This window comes from Epinephelus lanceolatus, chromosome 6 (assembly GCF_041903045.1).
Source record: "Epinephelus lanceolatus isolate andai-2023 chromosome 6, ASM4190304v1, whole genome shotgun sequence".
Taxonomy (NCBI): Eukaryota; Metazoa; Chordata; class Actinopteri; order Perciformes; family Serranidae; genus Epinephelus; species Epinephelus lanceolatus.
Window position 1 is genome coordinate 8,753,548 of NC_135739.1, and position 18,327 is coordinate 8,771,874.

Genomic DNA, 18,327 nt, shown 5'->3' on the forward strand with positions numbered 1-18,327 from the left:
TATCACGTTATTTTAATCATTAACCAGCATTCCTGCTTTCAGTTTCCGTGCACCTGTTTGTTAATGTGCAGAAAAAGGTGAAGCTGTTTGTCAAAGTTCAATGTGAAAAAAGTGAAAAAGGGGAACTAAGAAAAAAATGATCAAATATTATGAGTCTTACTTTTCACAGTTATGAAAAAATCTGCCTGGGAATAAACTGAAATTATAAGAAGCCTCATTTGGTTCCCAGATGCACTTTTCTAAAACTCACCTTTGACCTAGAATTAAACAAGCACTCAAATTCGCCCAGAAGACCCGACCTGAGTCTGATTACAAACCGTTTGATCGTCTCATTAGAAGAGCTAGGGGGTTTTCTAAAATACGTACATTCAGGAAATACAAGTTTAGAATGGCTTGCCACGTTCATGTGATGGACAGGAAGTCTTGCAGAAATAAGAGAGAGAAAAAAGCTGCTCACAAACCACAACACAGGTCACATGACACAAAAAGAGAACTACACAGTGACAAGTCACTGCAGCCTTGGAGGTTTCTGTCCTTTGCTCGAAATAGGTTTCACACTTTCACAGAGTGCAGCTCAAAGTCGCAGACGGGGCAATGGCAGCGTAGAGAAGACACATCATCTCATGCACATGAAACCAAATGTTTACTGAGTTATTATTTACAGCTTACATGTTACAAAGGACATTTATAACTCACATCCTACTGATCTGTGTCAATCATGTCTTTCAGTCTCAAACATCACTTTTTCTGCAGATGATGTCTGGCCAAACTGACTCACATTGACACAGGGTTAATAGTTTGCCATGCAGCAGTGCAACATAATACATATGTGGACAAAACAATAAATGCATTGCATAGGAAAGTTAAGGAGATGGATAATTAAGAATGTATGTACAGTACAATGAGGGTTTGTCTAGCACAAGCAAAGTAAACATGGTTCTGGTGTCTTCCAGCAATTTTAAAAAACATTACATTTGTAAGTAAAAACACACATTACATTGCAGTAAAACAAGACTTAGAGTCAATAGCCACACTAACTGCTCTGAGAGGCTGCACACTGGTGAGCTAAATGCTAACCATGTATGTATAAAGAGAACTGGGTACAGCATTAGAGGCGGGGCCCCATTCATTCCTTTGAAAGTTGCTCAGTGGTGCATGAAGCCAAAGAAGTTCAACTTCTTGAGTGTAAAACTACCTGAATCTTCTGCTCCCATAGAGCAAGCACACAAGACTTTGCCGGCTAAGGGGCCTTTTGTCTGTGGGACAGATGTAAAGCTCTAGCAGCTCTGTACCAAAATGATCAACTGTTCGATATTTATCACAGACTTACGGAAGAAGCTAATCTGCCGGCTGTGATTTGTTGTTCCTTGTCACATGACATGCAGTGGGCGCTGCTGTGTTCCAAAAGTTGAACTCGGTTTATCCGAGGGTGCAGCCGTCACGACCTGAAAAATAGGAACTAGAGAAGGCGTGTGCGAGGTGGTTGCTCTAGCGTTTGAGCGCGCCTGCCACGCCTCTACATTGGAAACAATGAATTTGAGGGTGTAAAAAATGCAGCATCAAAGGGATTAACTTTGGGTTTGGCTAACTTGAATGAGGATAAATTGATTCACTTGTCTCTTTTAGACTTTTAAAATGTTATCAGACTGAATAAACCAAATCTTTATAGTGAAATAAGTCATTTCGTGGGGGGTTGTGAGATTTAAAAAGAATGTATCCACTGATTTAGAGACGTCTCTTTCCCAATGTAAGTCTACGGGAAGAAGTCTTTTTGGGCCTCATGGCATCCTGTAACGGACGAGGATTAGCCACTATATCAAATTGGCTTCAAAGTCCAGCGCACTTCCTGGAGGCCTGATGCTGACAAGCTTAGTTGTTGGCATGCTAACATTTGCTAACTAGCAGTAAAAGCAAAGCATCAGCTGAGGCTGATGTGGAGGTCACTGGTTCTGCAGGTAATGGTGAAACAACTTCAGCCCATTGAGGGAAACATGAATGTTGGGACCAAAAGATATTTAAGTCTGGACCAAAGTGGACCAAACCGCCTTTTTTAGAGTTTGGCTAAAAGCAATGTATCATTACAGTAAGAGTATTGGCCAAGTGACGGACCAACTGACCGACATTACAGAAAATCGCCAGGGAAAAAGTTGGCATTTTATGTTTCTGCAAACCATGGATATGTTAAGTGGTACATTATAATGTAGCAGATTGGTTCAAACTTTACACTTCAGCAACACTGTGGTTAATGTGTGGTTATGATTAGGAAAAGATCATGTTTGGGGGCAAAATCCAGGCTGGAAAAGCAGCAATGTCTCTGCTTTTTGTCCCTGAAAAGCCGCTCGAAACACAGCAATGGATCACTTAAAAAAGCAGCTGGAAAAACAGCAACTGCTCGCTATGAAACACCAAAGTCTGGTCACTTAAAAGCAGCTGGAAACACAGCAATGACTCGTTAAATCACAAGTTTTGTTGTTTTTTGGTCTCGAATAGTCGTCTGCAGCCTGGCAGATGTCTTGCCAAGATGTCACACTATCCATCACCATCGCCTCCACCTTACACTGACAAAGTCAGCTCATGCACTGTCACTATAGAAATGTTGATTTGTGTTCGAGGTCTGCAGAAACATACAATGCCAACATTTTCTTCTGTTGACTGGGCTGGACATTATCACAATGATAGCATAGCTTAAAAAACCTTCAATTTAAAAAGAAAGATATTAAAAGATAACAAGTATTTATCACTTTTGGTTGAGAATACAAAACAATAAACAATAACATACATTAAAAGTTGACTATGTACAAAATTGCTCATTTGGTGTTTGACACAAAAATCAGAAGCTTATGAAAACAGCAATATCATGTTGAGGTCACATGCAGCTGAAGCCTCACAGACTTTGACGGTGAGGACAAATGCTCGAGAGTTCCCTGGTTGACTTCATGCACACTTTCTGTGAGTAGGCATACCTGCAGACTCTGATCGTCAACGATGACGACAATGGAATCTCGGAAGCTTAAAAAGGAAACATAAGCAAAACATGGAAGAAGTTGGAAGGAAAGAATTTTCCTGGAGTTATAAACTAAGTGTTTATAAGTCTATAACGACTTCCAGATATGTTGATTTGGTCTGAAAGTACAATTTCATTACATCACATGAGTCATACACATTACTGGACACAGGATGTCCATGTCTGGGTGACGTTAGATCACAAGTGCTTTCCAAATCCTCATATGGCATTTGGAGTCCTCACACCCTCCTACACTCAAATGGGTGATGTTTAAAGTCTACGAGGGTAAATAATAGGGCATAGGGTGGAGACTGGAACTGGGCCTCAAAGGTATACCATGCAGGACTGTTATTGTTTGCAAACACACTCGCAGTGAAAGTGAAAGTAAAAAAAACAAGTATAGATTTACTCATTTGGCATTTTGCCTCGCTATATTTGCAGGGGCAGTTCGGCGCTGTCTCTTGAATGCCTGCTGCTTATGGTCTGACAGCGAGTCACTACCTTTTTTACGCTCAAGCCCAAAAAATAAGAAGAAAATACAGTTTGAGAGCAGAGTCTCTGCAGAAAAAAACACCACCACACACTTCTAGTGGGTCATAAGTGATGATTAAAAAGGATTATATCTCTTTACATTGCTTTTCAGTAAAATCCTGCATAGTATATCTTTAAATTCAAGCTTTGGGGGCAACAGCGGCACATCAGCAACACTGTGGACGCCTCCAGTCAGTCCAAGGCAACAGTCAGTGAATAGTTAAAGCAATTTTTGTTTGTGTTGGAAATACATCACTCCCAAAGAGCTCTAGATTGAGATCAAATTTCTCTTCCTCAAAACTCAGACTTGGCACTCACAGAGCTCTCGTGTGTTCCCTTTAACTCTCCGCTGGTGGCTCCCGACACTCCTGCTTGATTTTTGCAAAACAATCTCATTAGAGTGCCGCGGAACTTCTCCGCCCCAAACAGGTAGATCAGCGGGTCCATGGCCCCGTTCAGGCAGGTGAGGGAAGACGTGAGGCGGTTGGCCAGGCTCAGACCTCTGCGTGTCTGGCAGGTGACATCAGGATGGCCGTAGCCCAGGATGAAAGTGGCCCTGCTCACGTGATAAGGCAGGAAGCACACTACATAGATGAGCATGACCAGACCGATGGTGCGCAGCGCTCTCATCTTGAGCTCCGGCTCTAACCTGGAGCCCCGATGCAGGCTGTGAATGATGAGCAGGTAACAGCACAGGGTGGTGAGGAAAGGTGGGGTGAAGGCCACAGCGAGGGAGATCAGAGCATTACGAGAGGCCTTCTCCCTGTACAGCTGCAAACACACCGTCACACCGTCCACCTCTGCAGTCTGATGGGTGATGAGCAGTGGCGCCATGGAGACTGTAACCAGTGCCCATAGAGAGAAGCTGATGATGTGAGCGTAGCGAGCACGACGAATCTTTAGCGACCTCACAGCGTGAACAACAGCCAGGTAGCGATCCCCCGCCACACAGGCCAGGAAGTACAGGCTGGCGTACATGTTGACATAAAACAAGAAGCCTGCCAGTCTGCAGGGCACCTCGCCAAAGGGCCAGTGGCCTCCGGTGAGGTGGTAGGTGGCCCTCAGTGGGAGGATGATCACGTAGGATAAGTCTGCCACAGCCAGATGAATCAAGAAGACGTTAGCTGGAGAGGAAGCGCCACGCTGGTGGGAGAAGATCCAGAGAGCCAGGCTGTTGCCGTTCAGCGCCAGGAAGAAAACCAGGATGTAGAAGCATCCAAACAGTGTGTTCTCAACTGTCATATCCACCGCCGCACAGCTCTCCGATGACCCGTTGGGTGACAGGGAGGTTAGCTCCACTGTAGAGGTGTCCATTTTTGTGGCTGAGGAGACAAAAAGGTGTTACGAGTTTATCCGAAATATCCAAAAAGCAATTTCCAGGCACAAGCAAAAAAAACATTTTTGGATGCTTTTTATTTTGATAAATCAACATAATTTTGCAGGAAAGATAGAAATAAATCATGACAGTTACACATCAGATCTGACCATCCGAGGCATGGCGTTTCGAAACATGTGCTTTTGATTTCTAAAATAGTTCATTGTTAGTATTCAGACAGCAAACCACCCCAGTGACAGGAAACCCAACCCTTGTCCACTCCCACACACACACACACACACACCCTGACAATAGGCAGGGAGAGTATTTGTCACAGTGCCAGTCTCACACGGTAACAATAGATGTCAGTGTCCCTGGCTAATGTACGCATGCCCTCAGAGCGGATAATGACTTCATTCTGACAACTACAGTCATCAGACTTCCTCTGCACACTATTAACTTCAGGAAGTCATTAGATCTTCACTCTTCTTTTTAACGGTTCATCTTATCATATAAGAGGTGTTACATGAAACTTTAACTGTTCAAATTAAAACTTTCAAACCTACTCTGTAATGCTAGTTTAGCACAGGGGTCAGCAACCCCCCTTTTAACATTTTAGTTTTTAAATATCAGTGTTGTGGGTCTAAGGAAATTCTTCTCCAATTGTAAAAATGTGAAGCCTCAATACTGACTAAATAAAGTTACAACTTGTTGCAACTACAATGTGCGTGATACGTCTTCTGCCTGGCACCTTTACCAGGTCAATGGTGCTGTGCAGGATCCAGCCATGATGTAGTTTGGTAGACAGAAAATAGTTCCTACATGAAAAATTTTCAAATGTATTTTTTTTGGCACTTTGAGCACCATCTAGTTTCATTATATTGGAGAGAAGGCAGACATCTCTACGGACGATTTCGCCAACACTCAGCAACTCACACCAAAACAATCTGGCTTGATAAATAGCACTACAGGCGAGACAGAAAATAGGCTCAACATTTTGACACCACACTCATATTCATTCATTCATTTTCCAAAGACGCTTATCTTGTTTGAGGTCCTAGGGGGACTATCCCAGCTGACATTGGGCGAGAGGCGGGGTACACCCTGGACAGGTCGCCAGACTATCACAGGGCTGAGGCATAGGGACAGACAACCATTCACGCTACGAGCAATTTAGAGTCACCAATTAACCTGCATGTCTTTAAACTGTGGGAGGAAGCTGGAGTACCCAGAGAAAATCCACGCTGACATGGGGAGAACATTCAAACTCCACACAGAAGGGCTCCCCAACCCTGAGTTCAAACCAGGAACCGTCTTGCTGTGAGGCAACAATGCTACACTGTGCCACCACTCTCATATATGTTCGCTAAATATCAAGCTAGATCCAACTGCCAGTTAGCTTAGCCAGGAAACAAAATATCCGCCTACCAGGACCTTGTATCTTACAGTTTACACTCCTTTGTTTAATACAGAACCTGAAATAATAAGACGACAAGTTGTGTTTTTACAGAAGGTTATCACCCTTGGACAGAGCCAGGTTAACTGTTTTACTGTGTCCAGTCTTGTGCTAAGCTAAGCTAACCGGCTGTTGATTCAAACTTTATATAAACTCAAGAGTCACATCTATCTCGTCTATTCCTGTTTGTCAAGGGTTACAGCTGCATATATGAGACAAAAATCATTGCACAAGTGAAAAATACTTTTTCTTAAAAAACATCTATCTGCAAATTTCTAGTCAACTTTAAACTATGTCCATGAAATCGACTTATATAATCTAATACCATTCCTCAAAGGATTGCACATTTCTTAGAGAAATATTCAGACACACCTCAAACCGCCCTCTCCTCTGTCCGTCTGGCGAGCTCCAACTGTCCACTCCTCTCAGTTTGTTTTTATCTTTTTTTTCTCTGCTTTCGCCTGCACATCTACACAAATATCTCCAGGGTGTGAATGGCAATGATTAATCTAAGGCCTCACCCGAACTTTCACTTCGACAAGAACAGCATCTAAACATGTGCAGCAGGGATGAACTTGTCATCCCACAGATGTTCCAAAAGCTGAGGGGAGGCTCCCAAATATACAACAGCTCCCCAAACAGTGAAATGTGATTAAATAATGCTGCACCATAACAGGGCTCACTAACAGAAAGGGAAAGGGATTGTGTCTCTTTATCTCACTGGGCTGAAAATCTGTTTCACCAGCTCTCTGTCTGGACTTTTGGCCCATTAGGAACCAGCCAGATGTAGCAGCGTGTCTCAGTGTGTGGAGCTGTGAGACCCACAACGGAGGGTATTTCTCAGCCAGGGCTCAGCCTCAGCGCATTCAGAAGCCCCAAAGAAAAGGGTTGCAGTCCCAGCAGGGATAACAAACCCAGAGCAGCACAGCTGAAAGGAAAAGCTCCCATAAATACGGATCCCCGAGGGATAATCCTAAAGAGAGGCAATCCTGAAATATGCCTCATCACAATGATCTGGGTGAGCAGATCTGTGCAGGAGCGTTGGCAGACAGGAAACTGAGCATCCTGGCGTTGGTCCTTTTCAGAGATTAGTCGGTGACAATTTGTTGTGAGAAAAATGTGACAGCTGTAATGTGCACAATCTTGTATTGTTAAAGCTAGTCACAGTTAAACCCCGGCAGAATAAAGTAACTGTGAAATTTGGTTATTGGATTAAAAATGCGAGTGCACATTCTTCCAGTCTTAAAAAGCAGGTTGTCATCAATGCATGCTTAAAAAAAACATGATTCAAATGCTGATCTGTTTTGGGATTTACATGACAAAAGTTGCACATTTACAGAATAAATTTTTACTACTATTGCACAGTGAGATTTGTAGATCTAGTATCATGGTTTTACTTTTCAATTTGTAAACTTAAATACAGAGTATACAACTCAAACTGAAGGAATCCCTCATGTGGAGCAACTTTTAATAAAGTTATTAAAGCTAAAAAGAATAAATGCATCTCTATTGCTTTATTTAATATAAAATAAAAAGACTTACCTGAGCTTAGCAGAGAGTGGACTTATTGAAGAAAAGCTTGCTGCTTTACAATTAAGCTGCTGAACAATCGGTGCAGGAGCAGAGTGAAGACTGAGAGTCCAGCCGGCGAGCTCTAAGGAACTGAAGCCGCGACAAAGAACGCTGTCCTATAACCCCCTTTCTCTCCCTCAAGATGTTCTTGGGAATGAGACTGTAGCTCTTTTTGTGTCTCAACAAATTTGATAACAGAAAGGGACTCCCAATGAGAGCCTTTCGTTTGAACCTTGACCCCACCCTTTCTTTCTCCATCCCCTTCTCCTCAGAGAGCCACTTGTGCGCTCCACAATAGCCTGAGTCAGAGTAAGTAGCACATTTTAGCAGCGTGGAGAAGAATGGCATGCCTCAGTCGCAACGAGTTGTCGGGTATGACTCCATGGTAACCAGGCCTAGCGGTGCACCGAGTGCCTTCACCATGAACTCCCACCCCCCCACTGATAGATAGAAGATGGACTGTGTTGTTAATTGAGAAGTTTTATGACTAAACTCTCAGAGATGATCTTTTGTAGATGGTCTGTTTAGTTCGACAGAGGGCCCCATTCCCTATAGGAGAGCAAGTGAAAAACAAGAGTGGGGAGGAGGGGGATGCTTTGAGGAAACAGAGGCCCTTGTTGGTCTCCTGCCTCCTGGGGGCATCCTGAATTGGAATGCCCAAAATAATCAGTCACATAGCCATCGGACAGATGTGGAGAGAGTACCCGCTGGCTGGAGGGGGATAATATTTCTTTCATACAAGGAGATCACAGCTGTGTGTCACACACATCGGCCCTTTCTCTTCTCTGTATCATCGATATGCAAATGGTATTCTGTAGACTTGAATGAAGCCACTATCTGTGTGCAAGACTGGGGAGAAGCTTTGACACCACTATCCTGTTAATCTACTGCCAACTGCTAATTGGGACGGCCTCCGCTTTTGTTCTGCTTCTCGGCTCTGTCTGTTGTGTGTCTCGTAACCCTGAAGCGAAAACATTGCCCTGCGTAAGTGCTCACTATCATAAATATATCATTCGTCTTACTCGCTGTGAGGGAGCGGCTCCCGGCTGCTGACACAAGATAAGATGCTCTCAATGTTTTTAACAGTTACCAACAGGCTTTCACTTTGAAAATGTTTTATTTCACAATTTTGGCAGAAAAAAAGCAGTTTCTCAACAATAAATGCTTAATTTAATTTGTTTTTACATGAGCAGAGTCAATTTGAGCAAATTAAAATATTTTCTATACATGGATTTATTGAAAGGGAACCTATTACGATTTTTCTTTTTACCTTTATTATAACGTCGGATGTTCATATCAAATGTGGTCAAAGTTTCAAACATGTTTCTTATTACCTAATGTAAGGTAATCCATGTGAGCAAAACCTCAGGCTTTAGACCGTTCTGAATACTCTGTTTCCAACGTTTTTCGTACTTTCGCGACAAACTGATGTCAGCGTGATGGATTTTTTTTATATGGTCATCTGCTCCAGGCACGTTACATACACTGCTACATGTAGCTACATGCTAACATCAGGGAAACATGTAATCTTGGTGGCAGATGTTGTTAAATTTTTCCCCGATTTGAAATCATGCTCCTGCTGGAACATGTCTGGTTGTGTTTAGAAGCTTTTATTACAGATTTTTTACAGTAGAAAATGCCTCTATTCTTTGTTACAGTCATTCCCTGGTTCCAAGTACACCGCTACATGTAGCTACATGTTTACGTCAGGCAACGTGGTTGCCGATGTTGTCCATTTTTTCCCTGATTTCGAATCATATTCCAGCTGGAACATGTCTGGTTTTGTTTAGAGGCTTTTATTAGTGATTTGTTTTTAAAGTGCCTCTATTTTTCGTTACAGCCCTTTCCTGGTTGCAAGTACAGTGCTACATGTAGCTACCATGCTAACATCAGGGAAACACATAATCTTGGTTGCCAATGTTGTTATTTTTTCCCCTGATTTTGAATCATATTCCTGCTGGAACGTGTCTGGTTTTGTTTAGAGGCTTTTATTAGGGTTTTTTTTTTTTCACCATAGATGGTGCCTCTATTCTTTGTTACAGTCCTTCCCTGGTTCCAAGTACACAGCTACATGTAACTACATGCTTATGTCAGGGAAATGTCATCTTGGTTGCCAATGTTGTCCATTTTTTCCCCGATTTTGAATCATATTCCTGCTGGAACGTGTCTGGTTTTGTTTAGAGGCTTTTATTAGGGTTTTTTTTTTCACCATAGAAGGTGCCTCTATTTTTTTTTACAGTCCTTCCCTGGTTCCAAGTGCACCGTTACATGTGGCTACATGCTTACGTCAGGAAAACGTCATCTTGGTTGCCAATGTTGTTCATTTTTTCTGATTTCAAGTCATATTCCAGCTGGAACATGTCTGGTTGTGTTTAGGAGCTTTTATTAGTGTTTTTTTTTAGAGTAGAAATTGCCTCTATTCTTCGTTACAATGTTTAGCTGGTTGCAAGTACACAGCTACATGTAGCTACATGCTAACATCAGGGAAACACGTAATCTTGGTTGCAGATGTTGTTAATTTCTCCCTAATTTTGGATCTCTGACCAATCAGAGCTGATTGGGCTTTTTTGGGAGCTCAAACAAGTTGGACAGAGGGTGGACACAGGTGTTTCAGAACAGACAGTATGAAGAAAATAAAGTGTAAAACATGTAAACATGTTCCTGTCGAAATTCAAAATGCAAGTATGAATCTAAAAATCAGTATAATAGGTCCCCTTTAAAGGTATCCTGTGGAGTTTTTGACAACTATTAGCACTACTGAGCAATGTTTTGACAAGTGGATCCCTGGTTTGTTTGTATTGCAGGCACAAGGCTGCACATGTACACACAAAGAAGCATAGCAACGTGCTAACTATGCCAAACAAACAAACATGGCCAATTTTGCATTTTTCAATTTTTTAAAGGCTTTTCAAGTGTTTTATAACCACCACAACCATAACTTTTGTTTGTTCTCGAGAAAACACCACAGGGCACCTTTTAATGCTTTCAAGGCAGGCAGATTAATATGGAGAGAAATTAGTCTCAATAGTAGTGAGTACAAATAAAGACGAGGTTTACAAATGTGTAGCATGTCTTGTAAATAAATTATGATGTTCCCGAGTGAATTGTCATACCCACAAACAAGTACCACCAAACTTAACAGAAAAAAGAAATATGCAAAACAAAGCTTCCTGTGCATGTTAATGTCTAAAAGATCGGATGTAACCGTTTCACCAGATGCAGATTAAACTACTACTACTAGAAAGTGAAGTTGGAAATACGTAGAATATTGGCATTTATTGAATCTGAGTTGTATTTGTTCGTACATTTCTTGTATTTATGGATAGGCAGAAGGGAAATTTGGGCATTTGGGGAAACAGTTACTTACTCACAAATTGTAAAACACATTTGTAAATCTGGTAAATCGACCAAGAAAATGTGTGCCCAGTATCAGTATTAGAATGTGAATGTGTTACTGAATACATGTCAAAGAAACATTAGCTTTAAATAAAATGTGAGAAATCTACAACAACTTTCTTTCATGCAATAAATCAGCGTCTTTTTTCCCACAGAGCCAAAATAAAGTTGATTGCACTTTGAAAAACAGAACTGCCTCTGTGTGTGTGTATGAGCAACATGTTGAATGTGTGGGTTTAACTCTGCAGCTACAGGCACAAGTTGCATCACACTCGTGCTGCTGAGGCTCAGATGTTGAAGCGGTGGTTCCTGGTTTGCGCTGCCCTCCTCTCTCTGGAGTACATGTTGACATAGGAGGATATAAGGTCATCCATCTTGTAACCCTTTTTAAAGGAAGACACAGAGGTGAAGAGAGGAAATTAAAAGAACAAACTTTTACTCACAGTCAATAAAGCTCATGTGTCTGATGATGGATCTTACCAGTGAGGTTTCACACAGAAATTTGCTCCCCTTGACTAAGCTGCCAGTAGTCATGTGAAAGTAGGTGCTGCCACTGCACCAGTTAGCGATGCGGTTGAAGGGGTGATTTGCCAGCACATCCTTTACAAGAGAAAAGAATTGTTGATGGTGAAAAGTGGGGGCAAGGTGTTAAATATAATGCTGTTAAAGATGATTTTTTTTATTTACTTCTCACCTTGGTTTTAGGGTGGATGATGGTGAGGCCTTGCTTGCTGATGGCTATTCTCACAATATCTGGGAAGTTTGGTTCTGATGTTTGCTGAGGAAAAAGTCATAAAGACAAATGACAACTTTTCTTCATCGTGCTTTCTGCAGACATGCAGTTAGTGTGCCATGGTGACAAACGGTGTGAGGGACTGAGACAGACAGCATCAGATAAACAAGCCGCCCACCTGACCAAATGGACGACAGATAGCAAGATAAAGCAGAGTCTGTGCTGCATTTGCTGCAGCTCTTACCTTCACTTCAAAGAACGCACAGCCGAACGTCGGCCAGCGGTAGACCACCTTCAGAAACGCCAGCCTAGCTTCATCGACAGTCGTGCCAGCTTGTTTGTTGTAATAGGCGCCAATACTCTAAAAAAATAAAAAAAAATATAGACATCACAGTATGAAACAGCAATCTGTTCTGCAGAAGTATTTGCACTGCTTTCAATGGGGTTAATGATTTTCCAACACCCCCACAGCCCTCAGGCAATATTCTCAGAGAGCAAGGATAAGCATCACACATGACATAATGGTGATATTGTTCATATGAGCAATTTAAAGAAGTCGTCTGTTGATATTCGATGTGAGCGTCTGTGTATTAAAGCCTGATGTATGGTAATCCTCTGAGCCATAGAGCTCTAACTGTTTAAGACACATCAGTGAGTCACACTGTTGTTCCGTCATTATCATGAATACACACACTGTAGTTTATTTTGACTCAATCCCGGATACACCTTCCGGCTCCTGTGAACACTTGCTAACACACAGAATGCAGCTAAAAATAACTTGAGTAATGTTTAACATTACTCAAGTTAAAGTAAACACTGGATTTGTTCGGGACTATTTTTAGCTGCAGATTAACACACATTCTGGACACTGTCGTTTTTAGCAAAGTTTGCTGTTCCAGGAAATAACTTCACATTATCTAAAAGTTAAACTATATATTTGAGGAATGTTTTAGCCATGCTAGCTGTGGTCTGTCAGTGGTTAATATCTTAGCAACTACTGGACAGGAGTGGTTCCCAACTGGTCCAGCCACAGGGTCCAGATTTCTCCTTAGTGATTAGTTCAAGGTCCACACAGTTTAATATATTCAGTATCATACTTGCGTTTGGTCATGTCATTGAGTTTGCTGTCTGTTAGTCACTCATGCTACAGCAGGAAACTTTAAAATAAAAGCTCTGTGGCGGAAATTCACTGCCCTCTAAAATAACGCGTGTTTTTTACGAACTTAACACATTCATGAGTCACTTGCAGTCCATTCAGAATGGACCTGTGGCCCACTTTTGGACTGCGACCCACCAGAATGCCATGAAACTTTGTACATTCAAGGTCACCAGAAGATGAATCCTGATGACTTTGGTGACCCCCCAGCTGTTTTTAATCTAGTACCTGCTTCAGATCAAAATGTCTCTTTATCCAATTCTTTTGGTTCTTTACATTTAGTACTAATTGGCAAACGTTATCATGTTAAATTGTTATACTAAGACGGTGAACCTTAAAGGAAATGGCCACTTTAGAATGAAAAAAACAGACAGTACTTAATGACCCTCATGCAGACAAGAAGTCCAGTGTAGTTTTTTAATCCACAAAACTCGTTCGGGCAATTGGAGGATAACAGCTAGCCAGAATAACAGCTACACTTGAAGTGCATGGAACCCACATTTTGAAAATGAAATGAAATGAAGCCACGGCTTCAGGGCACTTGGATTACGACGGACGAACCATTCTGACGTTTTTGAAATGCATTAGTTTTATTGCATTTTCAAAACGTGGGTTCCATGCACTTCAAGTGTAGCTGTTATTCTGGCTAGCTGTTATCCTCCGATACCCCGAACAAGTTTTGTGGATTAAAAAACTACACTGGACTTCGTGTCAGCATGAGGGTCAGTAAGTACTGTCTGTATTTTCATTCTAAAGTGGCCATATCCTTTAAGCCCAGTTCAGACCAATGATTCACGATGAGACAAAACTGTTTTAGAACTTTGCAGAGAAAAGCTGCAGCAGTGTGAACTGGTCGGTCTGAGCTCGACGAAATTGCTGGCGGCTAGTTTTAGAACATAAAACACGTCACCTGTTTCTACAGCCAGTCAGCTTGTAGTGATGTCCGCTGGTCAAGTTAAAATTAACGCAGACAGTACGTTCGCTTGCTGCAGCAGGTGCTCAGTCCCCGTCAAGCCCTCTGTTACCCTCCTCACAGTGTGCCATCACTATCACTATCCTCATTCATATTTTAAGAAGCTACAAATTATATTCAGCCACAAAATCAGCCTGAAAAGCTGCAAATCAGAGCGGAAGTACAGAGAGTCGTTGCATAGAGGTGATACACAGTTGCATTGGTGTGAGCTGGCAAGTTTTTAGAACGTTGCACAACAGCGCATTGAAAGTAGTTGATTTTTTTCAACTCGTCTTGTCGCGAATCTTTGGTGTGAACTGGGCTTTAGTGGCTAAAGATCAGCACGTTAATGTTGTCATTGTGTTAGCACGCTCATGTTAGCCTTTTACTCAAAGCATGTATATCTAACGAACAGCCTCACTGAGCCGACTGCATAGATTCCTGTTAAAGATTTACTTCTTCAAGAGGGAGTTGGAAAGTATTGAGAGACAGGCTGCTGCATATTGTTGGTTAATTTTTGTTAAATAATTTCCTTCTTTTTATGGAAACACATCTCTGACCTCCTGTGTGACCTCATTCGCTCAAAGCATTCTCAGTAATTTCCTTGGGTGAAATTCCCAAGGTGGCGCTGTCGCAGCAAAGTCACAATTGTACCTTTAAGATATACAGCTGATGAACTGACTCTTGAGATGAGATTAGTTAAAGCAAAGTACCTTCTTCCACTCATTTTCAGACATGGCCTTCAGTTGGTCCCCGGGCACCAGCTCCTTCAGCAGCTTGGGAATCATGACTAGCTGGCTCTTGTCACTGCCAACTTTAATTCTGAGGAGCAGAGCCGCAATGTTGACCATTTCCTCTTTGGTGCAGACATGATAGCCTCTCAGGTACTTCGGTAGCTCCTGAAAGACAGAGGGGAGTCTTATAACGTCTGCTGTTGTGGCAACAACAGATTTGATCCCAAGTTTACTGACCACATTGTTCATTGAGAGATAACCTTTTCATCTGTCTCCATCTGTCACTCAATGGTATGTGATGTGTGTGCCGTACAGAATGTTTATCTTGTATATAATGTTTATCTTTAACGGGTTATTTTTTATATATATATTGGATGTTGTATTTTATTGATGCCTTTAACAACTGGAAAAGGGACTACTGATGAAAATTAGCCTCTCGGCTATTTCGGGTGCATTTTACATTTTTTTTTTTTTTTTTAAATGTTGATTAATGTACATTGTCCCTTTTCAAATAAACAAATAAACTAAACTAAAGTTCCTGCTGGTCATGATGAAACCAGAGGGAGCAGTCTGGTACTCGTGTTGATACTATCACATCTATAAGTCAGGTGACATTACGTTCATGGAAGGATTTGGCTTTAATATCAGGTGGAAAAACTAATCAGCCTGGAAAATGTGATGGTGGCTGAGCAGCATCATTCAAATGCACCTGAGGGAAATGGAAGATAAGATCGGCCTCTGTGTCTCTGCCAGGGACCACATTGAACCACAACTTCCTCATGAAGAACACAAGGTAGGGTATGTTGACCGGCCCGCCTGCAAAACACACACATCCACAACACAAAGAGGTTTTTAAAGGTAAATACACACAACTGTCTAAAGTCCGACTGGCGTTCCTGTCAGAAAATGTTTTTACCGTCTTTGATCCTCTTGGCTTTCTTGGACCAGTCTGTGATTTGTCTCAGACTGTCGAAGAAGTAGTCTGTTTCATTCAAACTGAGAACCTGAAATAAACACAGACTTTCTTGAGTGAATGTTCATAAAAGAGGGCCTCAAAATATCATGTTTGAGGTTGAAAAATGGCCAGTAAACCTTGTCATGTGTTTTGACAAAAATGCTGAAGCCGTCTGCTGAAGTCAGACTGAGCTTGTTGGTGATGTTCTGGATGAGATCTCTGATCCTGGTGATTGTCCCCACCTCAAAAATCTGCAGAGGGACGAGAGGAATCACTGAATCACTGGTACTACTGCAGGAATATTTGACCTGGCTTTGTTCTGTAACTTTAAATATGAACACAACAGGTCTGTGTTCGCACCTCGTCTGTGTCGTTGGGGAAGTGGATTTTGTGGAGGATCTGGGTGCTGTTCTGTTGGATGGCGTCTACCTCCGTCTGGTGTGGCGGGAGCTTCCTGGGCTCCATCCTACACAAGGACAGCAAAGGTCAGTTATCATTTTGAAGCCACAGATTCTGTGCAGATAAAATGCTGAGTGTAACACCAAGCACCCACTGTGATGATCAAAAATAACTCCCTGAGAGCCTATTGTCAAGATGGAAATTAAACTGAAGGATAATCGATCGTGCAAATACAAAGTGTGAGCATGTCACTGCAGAGGTGATGCAACATGTGTGTCAATGTGAGCAGCGCTGCAAGTAAGTTCTGCCTTAAACTGCACAACTTGCCCTCAAACAAATTATGAAGTTTTATCTCCAATATCAAATGACTCATGGGAAATTTAAAACACAAGTTTTCACAGCTTGACATTTCCTTTTCTCACACTGTGGTGTCACGTGTGGAGGACGAAAAATGACCCTACTATCAGTGAATAATAAATAAATGGTTTCATTTTTTGCTTTGCTTTAATTGTGTTTATTGTTTTTATTTACAACTTTGTTGTGCTATAGCCTACAGACAAAGTTAATTTTGTTAAAAATCCAGTTATAAATGTCATGGATCAAAGATTTGTAGCTGTAGGATGCTTCTGAAACGCACTGCGCTGTGCCTGCTGCCCCTTTGTGATGGTCCGACAAGGTGTCAGAGTAAGCATGGAGCCCACACTGTAACTAACTGCACTCCCTGAAAGAATATGATCATATTTTGGAAACAGTGACTCCAGAGAGAAGCAGACAGAGGGGTCTACAGCCTGTGTTTGAAGGATATATCCAGGATGTCAAACTGACTCGGCAGCAACAACAGGTTAAAAAGACAAAGATAGTTAGAGGCTAAAGCCGAACTATAGGCTACAGATCACAGTGTAAAAGTGAACCACCACATCACTGCTGATCGCCACACAAGACAATGAATATAAAGGGAAACTTTGCTGATATTGAACCAGCTGTGTGGCATCACAGTGTGTGCAGATGAACGTTGTTTGGCTTCACCCCCGTGCTGCTGCCAGGACCCAGACCTCCGCTGCTGGATGAACAGGGATCTCCAGGGGAAGTCAAACAACGTTCATCTGCGCACACTGTGATGACACACAGCTGGTTGAATATCAGCAAAGTTTCCCTGCTTCCCTTCACTGGTTCCTGTACAGCAGGGTCGGTCTTTGTTTCACTGTTATAATTATTACAGAGCAAAAGCAGCATGTGTATACATTCAGTAGGCTATATCTTCAGTAGCTAGCTAGCTAACCCTACACTTTTCAGGGTCTGATTTTGGTTTTGGAACAGGGAAGAAACGTATATCTTTTTCCAACCTCTCCAGGTAACGAGTATCATTAATACACGACATGCCCCAGGCACAACATTTAGCTCCAAATCCACAAAACCAGCCTGAAAATGAAGGAAATCTCAGCCCGATGGTATGTTATGATTGGCCAGTCTGTGTCCGGGGGCGGGACTTTGCAAAGGGTCAATTGTCCAGAGTGGCTGTGATGAGCCTGGGTGGCTGCTTCACCACCTAGCAGAGATCTGCACTCAGCATGATGCACTTTCCCCTTATTTATAGTTTATTTATTGATACTTGTGTAATTTTTCATCCTGAATACATGACGCTATGACGTGAGAAAAGAACATGCCAAGCTGTAGTGCCTTGTGTTTTTAATCTCTCATGAAGTAAGTGTTGCAAGTGACTTGCACTTTTCTATGAGCAACATTAGCTGCTCTAGGAATCATCCTGTCATTCTTTGCACTCTCTCTGTGTCATCACCCACTCATCTCTGTCAGACACCCTTCTCTGGAACTTGGGGGGGAAACACATTGCCATGTGCCGGTGACGTATTAAACAGCACGCTGCGCTCACCTCAGGGAGCTCTGCAGACGCTGCAGGCAGTCAGAGGCGAGGGGCTCTCTGCGGCGCGACTCCAGGAAACGCTGAGTGTGCCTCAGAAGAGACTGGCTGGGAGGAAAGAGGCCGCAGCAGAGCCACAGCAGCTGCCAGCCCTGCTCCATGCTGAACCTGAGCGATGGACGAGGCAACAGAGATAAAGACATGTAGGACACTGTGAGGAAATAGAGTCTTGGGTTGTATTTAAATCC

The 18,327-nt window shown here is 42.3% G+C and overlaps 2 protein-coding genes across 2 annotated transcripts in view; both read right to left on the minus strand.

The window, feature by feature from the left end:
• Positions 1-629: 629 nt before the first annotated feature.
• gpr17 (G protein-coupled receptor 17) lies at positions 630-8,287 on the minus strand. Its single transcript, XM_033621636.2, has 2 exons — positions 7,849-8,287; positions 630-4,857 (listed from the first exon to the last, which is right to left on the minus strand). The coding sequence occupies exon 2, from the start codon at positions 4,847-4,849 to the stop codon at positions 3,830-3,832; it is 1,020 nt and encodes a 339-aa protein (XP_033477527.2). The 5' UTR covers positions 4,850-4,857; positions 7,849-8,287; the 3' UTR covers positions 630-3,829.
• Positions 8,288-8,976: 689 nt separating this feature from the next.
• The window catches only part of myo7ba (myosin VIIBa), a 222,945-nt gene continuing 213,594 nt past the window's right edge, over positions 8,977-18,327 (minus strand). The window contains exons 40-49 of the mRNA XM_033621914.2: positions 18,092-18,247; positions 16,165-16,270; positions 15,942-16,055; positions 15,766-15,853; positions 15,559-15,665; positions 14,829-15,014; positions 12,252-12,368; positions 11,969-12,052; positions 11,755-11,874; positions 8,977-11,657 (exon numbers count right to left, since the gene is read on the minus strand). Coding sequence (XP_033477805.2) covers positions 11,562-11,657; positions 11,755-11,874; positions 11,969-12,052; positions 12,252-12,368; positions 14,829-15,014; positions 15,559-15,665; positions 15,766-15,853; positions 15,942-16,055; positions 16,165-16,270; positions 18,092-18,247 — 1,174 coding nt within the window. The 3' untranslated portion in view covers positions 8,977-11,561. The remainder of the gene's footprint in view (positions 11,658-11,754; positions 11,875-11,968; positions 12,053-12,251; positions 12,369-14,828; positions 15,015-15,558; positions 15,666-15,765; positions 15,854-15,941; positions 16,056-16,164; positions 16,271-18,091; positions 18,248-18,327) is intronic.

Bases quoted from the DNA above. Each gene is read 5' to 3' on its own strand.
- gpr17 (XM_033621636.2), bottom strand. From the start codon at position 4,849: ATGGACACCTCTACAGTGGAGCTAACCTCCCTGTCACCCAACGGGTCA.